This window comes from Leopardus geoffroyi, chromosome D4 (assembly GCF_018350155.1).
Source record: "Leopardus geoffroyi isolate Oge1 chromosome D4, O.geoffroyi_Oge1_pat1.0, whole genome shotgun sequence".
NCBI lineage: Eukaryota > Metazoa > Chordata > Mammalia > Carnivora > Felidae > Leopardus > Leopardus geoffroyi.
Genome location: NC_059342.1, coordinates 67,070,417 through 67,083,805, shown reverse-complemented (window position 1 = coordinate 67,083,805; position 13,389 = coordinate 67,070,417). Strand labels below are relative to the sequence as shown.

General features: G+C 36.2%; 1 protein-coding gene across 7 annotated transcripts in view; it reads right to left on the bottom strand.

The window, feature by feature from the left end:
• Positions 1–13,389, bottom strand: part of FSD1L (fibronectin type III and SPRY domain containing 1 like) — an 80,059-nt gene that overhangs the window by 19,430 nt on the left and 47,240 nt on the right. For 4 of the 7 annotated variants that reach the window (XM_045470438.1, XM_045470442.1, XM_045470445.1 and 1 more), the window contains 5 exons: positions 8,678–8,807; positions 8,026–8,058; positions 4,847–4,947; positions 4,144–4,395; positions 523–611 (listed from right to left, as the gene is read on the bottom strand). In XM_045470438.1, coding sequence (XP_045326394.1) covers positions 523–611; positions 4,144–4,395; positions 4,847–4,947; positions 8,026–8,058; positions 8,678–8,807 — 605 coding nt within the window. The remainder of the gene's footprint in view (positions 1–522; positions 612–4,143; positions 4,396–4,846; positions 4,948–8,025; positions 8,059–8,677; positions 8,808–13,389) is intronic. The other 3 variants (XM_045470439.1, XM_045470440.1, XM_045470441.1) reach the window with 3 other exon arrangements.

Sequence of the window (13,389 nt, the reverse complement as noted above, 5' to 3'; positions counted from 1 at the left end):
GGTTCTGTTAATGTTCCACTTCTTTTCCTTTTTTTTAAATGTTTATTTTTTTTTTAACAGAGAGAGACAGCATGAGCAGTGTGAGGGGCCGAGAGAGAAGATGACACAGAATCTGAAGCAGGCTCCAGGCTCTGAGCCATCAGCACAGAGCTCGACACGGGGCTCGAACTCACAAGCCGTGAGATCGTGACCTGAGCCAAAGTTGGACACCTAACTGACTGAGCCACCCAGGCGCCCCATTAAGGTTCCACTTCTTGATCTAGATACTGATTACAAAAATGTGTGCAGTATATGAAGATTCATCAAACTGCATTCTTATGGTTTGCATACTTTCATGTAATAATATTTACTTCAATAAAACACACCAAAAATATACCCACAATCACAGATTTGGAAGAGGTAGATTAGGGAAAGAGGAAAGAATATGAAGGAAAAATAAGATAGTCGGCTTCCCCAAATATATAGAATAGATTGTTCTCAATAAATTTGTCAAACCAAATAAAATATAAATTTGGTACTAACCATGAAACCAGGTAGTACTGGCTGAGTAAATTTTGTCTTAAAGGAATACAACAACTGTTTTGAGCTTGCATCATAGAAAGAAAGTTGACCTAAAAGAAAAAAAAAAGGGGGGGGGGCTAATTTATTATACACATTTAATCAAATCTAACATATAATCATAGGTAAAGTAATAACTGAATACATATTTGGGACTCTTTTTGGTTACAAACTATAAGGACTGGACTTAGAAATTCTCACTTGAAAATCAGTAGTATACATGCTTAAGAAAAGGCCCAAATCTAGTTTTCTTTCCTGATTTTCAAGATCTCTATAGTGCTTCCATAATCTAATTCAACTATAGACTATTTTATCATTATTTAACAAATGGCTTCCTTAACTCAGTAAAAACCAAGGCTATTTCTTCTTCATTTTTACTATACCTAGCCTCTCTACCCAACTCCCATCACCATTTAAGGTTTACTCTATTAAACCTTGTCTTCTAAATACTTGAAGCAATACTCATTTTAGTCTCTGAAATCATAGTTATCACTGCTTCAGTTTTGCTAATTTTTAAAATACCGTCCTGGTCTGTCTTTCAATGTTATCATGCAACTAAAATGATTGTTTTTCTGACCACCTAACTGTACAACTTGATGGCCTCCTTACATCTGTTATCACTTCTTGAAATTCTTGTCCCATAACTTCTCTTGGTTTGTATCTAACTCTGACGATATCTTCTATCTCCTTTTCTCCTATTCTGAATGTAGATGTTTGCCCAGGCTCTCTTTTCTCTCTACAATGTTTCCTTAATGACTCAGCTGCCACCAAATAGAGAAGAGAAACTAGCATTTATGTCTACCATTAAAGCACTGGGCTCTTTATATATATTACCTCAAAACATTAAGCAACCTATGAATGGTCACAAAGTTAGTAAACAACACAGCAGTAACATTTAATTGTTCTATGCAATCTTCAGTAGCCACTCTGTGATGGTACGTCTAGTATTTAGCTCCAGCTCTACATCTTTTCTGAGTTCTAGCCCTGAAATTTTCTCAATATTAGCCAGCTATGCCACATGATTGTCCTGCTGGCATCTCATCTTGACCCAGGACTATGTTCCCCATGCTACTGCTGACATGCCATCCTCTTGACCACAGTGGCTGGAATCTCAGTCATCTTCAACTCTTGTTTGTTCACTTTCCAATCCACATTTAGTTATTGAGTCCTATGAATTCTACTTTCATACCATCAAATCCATTCCTCTTGATTCCCACTGCTCAGGCCCTTGTTACTAATAATCGCTCAACACTTATTAAGGGCTTACAATGTAAAAAGCCCTTGCCAGGAATAAGGAAATAATACTTAACAAGATAAACATGGCCCTGCCACACTGCTTAAAGACTGACTCCTGAAGAGTCTAACAATATGTTTGCAACCTCTTCCACATTTAGCCACTTACTCTCCAATATTTCTAAAACTAGATTGTCATATGATTACAGTTTCCTAAAATGCAGAGAAATCCCCTTCCCTCAAATAACAAAAAAGAGGAGCCTATTATTATTTTTCAAGGCTCTCGGAATCTGATCCCATCTTACATTACAACTCCTTCCTACCCTATGCTCTAGGCTAAACAACACAGTTCTCACTACCATCTTTGAGGAACCGCACAAAGCACGAGAAAACGGAAGATAAGCAAAAGCTACCTTGAGAATTGAAAAAGAAAAAAAAAGAATGTGTGCCAATAAATTTAACATGTATCCTGAGGAAATTATTTATCTGAGTCAAAGTGAGTAAGTAAAAAGAATGCAGCAAGACTAACGTGTTGTCACTAAAATTCAATCAAGCCAAAATTAACTTTTTCCTTTTGAGTAACTAGGTTGAAGGCTCAGTAAATTATCTGGAAACATGTTACTTAAAATGGTAAAATAGAGTTTTATTTGTTTACAGTGTCAATTTAAAGAGAAGTACCTAGGGAATTACTTTTGTTCCCTAGTTCAATAGGGTCATCTTTAAAATTTTTTTTTTTAATTTTTTTTTTTCAACGTTTATTTATTTTTGGGACAGAGAGAGACAGAGCATGAATGGGGGAGGGGCAGAGAGAGAGGGAGACACAGAATCGGAAACAGGCTCCAGGCTCCAAGCCATCAGCCCAGAGCCTGATGCGGGGCTCAAACTCACGGACCGCAAGATCGTGACCTGGCTGAAGTCGGACGCTTAACCGACTGCGCCACCCAGGCGCCCCTAAAATTTTTATAAATATTTTGATGACAGTAGAGAAGATACTTATCAAATACCTAAATCAAAAAGTTCAAGCAAATTTTGCAAAAGATAAATATCAAGTTACTTTTTAGATGATTTTAACAGACGTGTTCAAAAAGCTTGGTCAAATCTATTAAGATGAAACCATTACAGACTCTTAACTATAGAGAACACATTTAAGGTTGATGGAGGGAGGTGGGCAGGAGACGGGCTAAATGGGTGATGGACATTCAGGAGGGCACTTGCTGGGATGAGCACTAGGTGTTGTATGTCAGTGAGGAATCACTAAATTCTACTCCCAAAACCAACAGTACACTACATGTTAACTACTATTTAAATAAAAATTTGAAACAACAACAACAAAAGAAACTTAAGGACAAATGTAATATTCTTGAGTTTAAACAACAAAAACAACCCTAACCTGCCTAATATATGAAAAAAAAAAAAAAAAAGACAGTTTAATAGAACTCCCATGAAAAAAGATCTAGTGGACTGGGTGGCTACAAGCTCAATATACACCAACAATGATAATAAGTCATAGTACTAGAAACTGTGCTGCCAAATCACATGTCCTATGATGGTCCTCAGTTTCATGTTCTACTTTGAGAACGCATCTTTAAGAAATAATGTTGACATAGTGTACAACCACATACTTTAATTTTGGAAAAATTAAACTGTAAGAGGAACAGCCAGTGATACAGAAAATGTATAGTCTGGAAAACCAGCACAAGAAGCAATGTTAGGTTTTAAGCAAATAAGGATTATCATGTAAATGTGAATTAGGAAACATAATTCTGTTTCTTCAGATGACAAAATTTAAGGATAGCAGTCTCATAAGGTATCAGGAAACAAAACAAGTCAATTTAAGAAAAACTCTGCATTACCAAGTGCTCTCCAACAATGAAGTAAGCTACCTTCTACAACAATAAACTTCACATTAAAAAGTTCTTCAAGCACAGGAGTGACAACTACCTGCAGAGATAACTGTAGTAAGGATTTTATACTATGTAGATTTGGGTAATTTCTAAGTCCACTCCAACTTGAAAAATCTGACTCCACCACTCTTCACAGATAATAAAATCAGATCAGGAAGGAATAAAAATGGATAGAAAAAATTTTAATGCTTAACACTAAAATTAACAAAATCATTCTTTCAGACCTATTAAGCATATTATACATGAGTGCTTTTGTAAGGCTTCAGGCAAACATCACACACCCTCCCAGTCAATTCCAGAGCTGAAGTTATGTTTGTGATCAAATCCTAGTAGGTCAAAACACCCTTACCACAATATTAAAAAATTCTGTGTAGATGATTACCAATGAAAAGTACTGAAATGTAAGCAACTATGACAAAATGACTTATGAGAAAATCAGTAAACTTACCCCCATCAAAATCACAAAATACACCTATTCTCTCAGGAACAGTAACATCCAAGGCTTTGACTTTATTATTATGCTTTGCTGCAAATGTGTTCTGCAGCCAGTTGTTGACATGGATACACCAACTAGTGTTTGTCTTTCCTAATTGGTCGAATTTCCCCAAAGTCTTGTATGCGACTCCCACACTGTAAGATTTACAATCCTTCTGGGCCTTGACCTCCCAATAATGTTGTCCACTTTCAATAGCAGTGTCTCCTACAAAAGATCAGAAAGGTAAATTTGACTCTAAGATCTTCCTTATATGTCACACAGATTTTTACCTCTCATCCCACAAAATGGCACAAAAAATCTGATTCAGGAAAATAACCATATTAACACACAGACACTATAAGCAGAGTATCTGTTATAACTTTACTTGTATATTTACTATTATTTTTTCTGATATATAAAAAGCTTTAGAACTTTTCTTCCTATCTCCTCAAAAGATACGCATACACGTAGAGCACTATATAAAATGAAATAAAGTTTTAAACAAATAAATAATTAGACAATTTGAAACCCGCCAAAAGTAATTAGGCTTCAGGAGGGAGAAACCTTGGCAAATATTCATTAGAAACAGGCCACTCCAGCTCTAAGTGGGCAGAAAGCCCAGCGGTGTGACTGTGATGCCTTTAACCTGACACGATGAAGACTATGTTTATCGTACCCAGCACTGTGTATGATTCCCCAGTAAAACGATCTCTGCTGCCTCTTCCTGCTGGTGGCCTGGAGCCTATGGATGTCCGTTTGGGGGACGGCGTGCCACTTCTATACAAACAGGAAGAAAAGAGAAACAAACACTCTATGCTGTAGATGCCTCACAAACTAAAACTACAAGTCATGAAAGGCAACTTTGAAAAGTTTTAATTACGTTGCACAAATAGCACCATTTAATTTCATCTGAATTATTATCAGAGTTGTCAATTAAAAACACTGAAATGTAAGAAGTCATCAACACAAAGCAGGCTGAACACTAATATCATGCAGACTGAACAAAGCTTATACAAAGAACACACAGTTGAAATAAGAAACAATGCCAAAATGAGACAAGTTAAAAAGGAAAACAAAAGAACTGAAGGGAAAAAATTCAGAAAAGATAATGGATTATAGAGCTTACATTTCTGCAGTTAAATTTAAATTTTAAAATGGCAGAAATAATCTTATTATGATAAAAACTAAATAACTTTTTCATAAGCAGTAAGTATTTTTGTTCTGAATCTTTTCTTCATAAAAAAGAGAAATAGTCAATGCCCAAATCCATGCATAGGATAATATCAAATATTATAAAGCATTTCTCCTACAGGATCCAATCTGATCTCCCCTTATGTCGAATTATATGATAGGATAAACGGGACAGTACTAGGCCTTTCACTAAATCTCAAAAACTCAAAATAAATCAAGACCCAAAGATGTTTAAAAATAACATTTCAATTATATTGAATCCCTGTATTTAAAAAACAGTAAAAAAATTATAACTTACCAGTAGTAAAGAAATAAAGGGAAAAGCATGGAGAAAAGACAAACAGGCATAACTATTAAGAGTGGCAGTTTACATTTCAGAGAAAAGTTAAATAAGGGGAACTCTTCCACTGCAGCATTCTAGACTTCCAACCCAAAGTCCATTTTTGCAAGAAGTACAACAGCTATTACTGTCTGATGTCAAACACAATCCCCTCCCACCTCACCCCTTTAAGACACCTTTGCAGCTCTACTGTGTCAATTAAGGCTCTTTGTTTACCTGCCCTCTAGATTGTTTTACTAGCTTCTGAAATGATCTCTTTGCCACCTAATTCATCTTATTCACTGTTACCACATAAACCTAAGTTTGATACTGCTACCTTAAAATCTTCAAGCACTTCCTTACTGCTTACAAACAACTCTGCTTTGGATTTAAGGCACTTCTTGATTTGGTCCTAGTCTGCTTTTCTAGCCTTCTCACCCTAGAGAGCACTATTCAGCTAAATGCAGCAGTGTTCCTTAAACTCAGGCAACCTGCTTCAGTGCTTTTCCTCTAGTTTATGTAAGGCCAAATGGCACGTGTTTTTCCATTTCCTTGAGAACCAGCCTAAATGCCATTCCTTTAATGAAGATCTTCCAGATCTTACCAGGCTAAATAACTCTGCTGAGGAATCCACCTCCAGGCCAAAATCCTATGTGTAATCTTTCAGGCTGAACCATAAATGATTATAAAACGCTTTTAGTGACAGGCCTGAGAGGGCTGCCTTTCCCATACCAGACTCGGTATATAGTTAGTTCAACCACAATTTCTTAAGGAAGATGTAATCCTCCCCCACCCCAACCCAGAGATCCTATGCCTATCTGCATTCCTAGCTTAGGCACCTCTATTCAGAGACCCCCTTATGGGAGAGGGGGTCTTCAGCTATGACTTTTTCAGCTGCTTCTGAGTAGACCTCCTTAAAAAAGCGGTGTGAGTTGATGTGGTCTGAAGATACTTCTCTCCATTCAATCTCAATAGTTTTCCACCTCTAACCTTGCCTCTTCTCCCTCCTTCTTGGCCACAGGTCCATAAAACAACAGGAAGAGCATTCTGTTTGGGGCTCTCTTGGCAGTGAGATGATCCTCCAGATAACCACCATCTGCAATCTGCTTTGATTTACCTGACCCTCACCCGTGCTATTCTGCTGGGAAAAACGGAACACTGAGGAGAGCTAGCACTCTTTCCTTTGTGGCCTCTTGCTTAAACATCATAGTAAGTGAATAAAGGCTTGATTGTTACTTTTAATCAAGTAGAAAGTTAGAAATCAGGTAGAAAGTTAGACAGTGAACCACTTTAATACCTGGCACTGTCTAACTGACCACTTTAATATCTGGCAGCTCAGGCTATCTTTCTTCTTCAACTCCTTTTGTCACACTTACCATTACCCATAATCTCTACCTTGTGTTGTTACTTATATATAGATATATATCTCATACATGTAAGTTAGGGCAAATTTCTTAAAGACAAGAAGAGTGTTTATTCCTATAAACTCTACCACATCCAGCTAACATCTACAGTGAATAAATATTAATGGAAAGAATAAATGTGCATATCATTCCAAAAGTACTCCATACATAAAATACCCTTTAAAGGAGAGGAGAAAAAAAAGGAGAGGAGAAAGAGAAGTAATATGAGCTGAACTGCTAAATACAAACACTCTAAAAATCTCCAAGGAACCAAATGAAACTTCATACACTCGATTAAATTCAGCAACATTTTACAATTTATAATATTCCAACTCTGAAGTCACTTTCACTAATAATGAGCAAATAAGCTAGAAAAAATAAAAGAAGGTAATTCTGAAAAAGTAACACATTCTGGTTTCTGGTAAAGATATGTGGTATCTTCAAATAAGCACATTATTAACCATGCAATTTGAACCGATTCATCTTTCTGGGCACTGTCTTAACTTGAGTAACTTTATTTCTTAAATGCTTTTGAAACTGTATAATTATTATACAATATAGAACACGTCAAACCTCCCTCATGTCAAATACAAATAAAAGCAAAGCTGTAATGTTAGATATACTGACTATAGCACAAGAAAGATGCCAGGTATAAGTAAATGCAGAAAAAAATCAGATGAGGGAAAAAAACTCAAGAAAGACTTCAAAAGCAGGGCTCATTGTTTTGTTACCATATACAATATAATCCAAATAGTATGCAGCGTACTACAGTGCTGTAAATTCAAAACATAAGCTACCAATACAGACAGTCTACACAGAGCAATATTTTAGCCTACGAAGGCTGATGCAATGGCTTCTGCTTATTGGTTAAAAGAAAAATTAAAGTTATTCAGCCAAGCTAGATATACTAAGTCCTAGAACCAGACACACATAGATCATCACCTTGTATGTTTCTTCAGTGAAGTAACATGGACACTGTTAGATAAAAATAGGCAACTGTTAAGAGAATGCTTTACAACTTAAATGTAACAGCTTATAATTAAATTAGATCAAAAGCCTGCTGAGAAATTTTTTTTGATTCACTGTTGTAACTCACGGTGATTATTACTTTATTCCAGTTTGAGCAAAATTTTCCTCTGTTAAAAAAGGCATACTTTGAGACTGTCTAAGTAAGACTGACAACAAAAGGTCCAAAGCCTTCCTCTTTGGTTCATAAGGTTGCTAATCAGGGGCAAGACAATGGGGTTGTATTGCTAAAAGTTGTCATTTCATGCAGACCTTCAGGTAAGACAGGAGATCTATAAGTCTAAAATTCAGGAACTTCTCTCTTAAGCAGTTCAAGTTACGTAGATACAACTTTAAGGAAATGGAATACTGAAATAAAATGTGTAAAAAGAAGATCAGGGAAAAGAGTAATGAAAATGTTATAACAAATTCAAGTACTCATAAACAGTATTATATTCTTCACTTCAATGTTACTAACACATCACAAATTATACTGATATATAGAATAAGGATTTCATCATAAGTTATTGTCAAATAAGAATCAATGTACAAGTATGTGTCCAGATTAACATTTAATAAACTAGCTTACCTGCCCTTATTCTCTTTTCCTTTCATTTTACTTTCTTGACCTTTTCCTCCTGTAGGATCCCACTCTACACAGGTATCTTCAACTCTCAGGTTCAAATGGGATGATGAGCTATCCAAATTGAAGTTTAGTGCTATCCAAAATAAGATTTCAATTTTTAAAAAATATAGAACATCTCCACATTCTGAAGCACAACTATCACCACATTATTTTCCTACTTAGTTTATTCAATACCATAGATAAGAGAATAAAGTTCAAACTCCTAATGCTAGCTGGCATTTAAAGTCCCCAAAGTTAAGGCTGTAATTTACTAACTCCTATTTTATTTCCCATTATTGTTCTCTACATATCCTGTAGCTCCAACCAAATACAATGTACTTGCATGGCCTCTGGTGTTTCTGCTATTCCTTCTGCTGGAATCTCCATCAGCACATAATAATCTCAACTTTCTGCTATTAGAATATCAGTTGATTATCAGTTGACCGTTATAACTAAATAGGAGGAGGAGCCGGTGGAATTGAGGATGAAGAAAAAGTGATGTGGTATAAAAAATTACACAGCCTGGCACATACACATTTTCTCTGATGCTCTAATACTTAATAGTTTCATAGTTAAACTCTCAGTAGTTTTGAATTAAAAAGCACAGAGAGGGTGCCTGAGTGGCTCAGTCAGTTAAGCATCCAACTTCAGCTTAGGTCATGATCTCGCAGTTTGTGAGTTCACACCCCGCATCGGGCTCTGTGCTAACAGCTCAGAGCCTGGAGCCTGCTTCAGATTCTGTGTCTCCCTCTCTCTCTGCCCCTCTCTCATTCACACTTTGTCTCTCTCTGTCTCTCTGTCTCTTGAAAATAAACATTAAAAAAAAAAAAAAAAAAGCACACAGAAATAGGCACAGGATCAAGGAAACCGACCCAGCTGATAGAGCTAGAGGTGACTTACATGGCAAAGAGATGGGGAAAAGACTACTTAAATGAAAACAAATCAAAATACACGAAAACAAAGTCATGGGGGAAAAAGGCACAGCATAAGGAATATAGTAACTGGGACTGGAATAGCATTATATGGTGACAGATAGTAGCTACATTTGGGGGAACTACAGAGAAGTTGAATCACTATGTTGTACCCCTAAAACTAATGTAACATTGTGCCAACTGCACTCAAATTTTAAAAATAATTTAAAAAAATGAAACAAAACTATGTTTTTTAAATTATTTGGTATTTGGGGGAACTGTCTATCCTACTCAGAAAACTTACTCAGAATTCCTACTTTAGGAAATCAGTGTAACAAGGTATTATCTTCTCTCTTTGGAAATTGAAGGTAAATCATTAAAATATATTGATTAAGCTGAGTAATGCAGACTCCTCATATTCTAAAATACAATTCCTAGAATCTCTGCCTTAAGCAAGGTATCATATGCTACATAGTTACCAACTAATCTGCTTCTCTTAGTTCTACTTTCCTTCAAAAGTTCAAATTTCTGGTAATTACTCATTGAAGTGGTACTTCCTTTACAACCCCATTTCACTTAAGGATATTACTTGATTTAGCCAAAGCTTCAATGTTTCTGTCTATGAAGTATGCATCATCAAACAATAAAATATTCATATAAAAAGCCTAATGTTTACCTAGTAGATTAAAAATTTTTTCCTTCACTGTTCTGTAAAGTACACTTTAATTTCAACTATACATCTGACCCATTGTTCATTGTCTTTAATTATAAAGTAACATTGTAAATACAAATCTACTGACCATACTGCTTCTAATAAATATACTATATAAGTTACTAGCTTTTCAAAATTTGCATGTAAACAAAAATGAACTTACAGAAAAAAATACAGTCTTTCAGTAAAAATGTAAACAAAACTCCTTAATAAGCAGGATACTAAATAGGCACTTAATAATTACCTCATAGGTAGGTTACTAAAAAGTTAGGATTAAGCAAACTTGAGATCCTATACTACCAAGAACGAAATGCCTTAAGAAAACAGGGTTGGGCTGTGGCGTCTGGGTGCCTCAGTCAGTTAAGCGTCTGACTCCTGATTTCAGCTCAGGTCATGATCTCATGGTTCATGAGTTTGAGCCCCACATTGGGCTCCACGCTGAAAGTGCTGAGCCTGCTTGGAATTCTCTCTCTCTCCGTCTCTCCCTCTCTCTCTCTCTCTCTGCCCTCCCCTATGTGTGCTCATGCACTCTCTCAAAATAAATAAACTAAAAAAAAAAAAAAAAAAAAAAAAAAAAAAAAAAGGTTGGGGCACCTGGCTGGTTCAGTGAGAAGAGCATGAGACTCAATCTTGGGGTCATGAGTTTGAACCCCATGTTGGGTGTAGAGAATACTAAAAAAAAAAAAAAAAAATAATTAATTAAAAAAACAGGGTTAAGGTGCCTGGGTAGCTCAGTCAGTTGAGCATCCAACTTAGGCTCCGGTCATGATCTCACAGCTCATGAGTTCGAGCCCCACGTCGGGCTATGTGCTGACAGCTCAGATTCCGATTCTGTGTCTCCCTCTCTCTCTGCCCCTAACCCACTCGCATTCTGTCTCTGTCTCTCTCAAAAATAAATAAACATTAAAAAAAAAATTTAAAAATAAATAAATAAATTTAAAAAACAGTGTTAATTAACCTCTATATTAGCTATTAGGTAATACATGTGAGGGTACCTACTCTGGACAGAAAGAAAAAGTAAACTGTAACTCTAAGGTGTTTTCAATTCTCAGCCACTTGTTACAATCCTAAGGCTGTTTAAAAAAAAAAAAAAAAAAAAAAAAAAAAAAAAGGTAAGAAAAAAATCCTAAGACTGTTCCCTAATGTTTAATGTGATAAAGAAGGATGGGGTCATGAGTGGCAAGAAAAGGTGTCCCCTCCAAGCTACCTGAGACTAGACTTACTAAATACCACAACATGCAGACAGAAAGGCATGGGCTTCCATCCCAGGGGTATAATCTTTAATCTATCTCCTTGCCCCCCCCCTTTTTTTTTGGACACTGTCCCCTTTCTGGGACCTCAATGAAGTCATGGAGCCTCTCTAAGCTAACAGGGATACTGTGTTGTTTAAAAGAAAAAACACATCAGTCCTCAAAAGTGAGGTCTCAAACATCAGTCCTGCCTCTCATATCACCTCTGTAATAGAACTAGGAATTAGTTTCCATATCTTTAAAAGTCTGTGAAAACAAAGTACCAAAATATCAAAGTACCATTATGTTTCATGTATTTGTATTGGTAGCTGCTTTCTTGGTACTCTAAAATTACACCATAGCCACTATCATTTGAAACTAGAGAGTAATTTGTGATTAGTATCATATCATTTACCATTAAAAGGACAGGATAAACCACAGAAAAATTCCGTTAATTAGAACTTCAATTATTCATCATATGTGACAATCCCAATGACAAGAACAGTGTTACATACATTGGAGACAGAAATTAATAATGTTCACTATTTCCCACATCAAGCACCATTAAAAGACAGGATATCAAATTCTGGTAGGCTTCAACTATTTAACTTCCAGCTCTCTCCCTTTTCCTCCAATTCTCTGCTCCATACCTGTATTTCAATGGTTGGTCAAAAAGCACTACAGCAAGCCAAAAAAACTAGCAAGCAATTGTTCAACATGTCATTTTTTTAACATCTACACTTTTCCTCTGGAGCTCTTGCCCTCATTAGTTACCAGTCCAGTGGCATGGAATAACCCTTAGAGAAGCTGTGGTCTATAGCTATTTAAGAGACAAATTTTATTCTGGGTCTCCCTGAAGGTCAGAATTAAATGTTTAGTGGGCCTCAGGGTTGAGTTTCAGTCTATCCCCACCCCAGGGGGTTTACCCAGTGAGAACTCTTAAAAAGACTAAAAGCAACTCTACGAACACCAAGATCAAGAATTCGACTACTAAGATCCAGACCCTGCCAACAGGACCAGCCAGCCCAGCTCCAAGGAAACTTAAAGCCAGCTATTCATTCTCCTGAATCTGTAGAATTTGCATAGAAATGTACAGGTCCAAGTTTGGTGACTAAATATAAAGGGTAAAGGAAAAGAAACAAAAGAAATAAAAAGATACAATACTTCTGAGGAAGAATAATAGTAACAATGCAGTTTTACCTGACAGGGCTCAAAACAGTTCAAGCTGTGTAAAGATTATCTATAACTATACCTTGAAATGGTTAAAATCTCTCAAGAAATCACAGTCATGTATCAGTTTAATAACAAGTAATTCAGAGTAACCATTTCTTGGCTAAGTTATCTATAGTTCTCCAATAAAAACATTAGCTAATCCAAAAAAATTACTCAATTTAGTTTTTTTACCTTTATGATGCAAACATTTTCTTTTGAATTTTTCTTGTCAATAGTTTACAGGCTTCACATTTTGCTTTATTCTGATATAGTATTTTTATTTTATTTATTTTTTTTTTAATTTTTTTTTTTTTTCAACGTTTATTTATTTTTGGGACAGAGAGAGACAGAGCATGAACGGGGGAGGGGCAGAGAGAGAGGGAGACACAGAATCAGAAACAGGCTCCAGGTTCCCAGCCATCAGCCCAGAGCCCGACGCGGGGCACGAACTCACAGACCGAGAGATCGTGACCTGGCTGAAGTCGGACGCTTAACCGACTGCGCCACCCAGGCGCCCCAAATTCTGATATAGTATTTTTAAACAAAATTTTTTTTAATGTTCATTTATTTTTGAGAGACAGAGAAAGAGCGCGAGTGGGTTAGGAGCAGAGA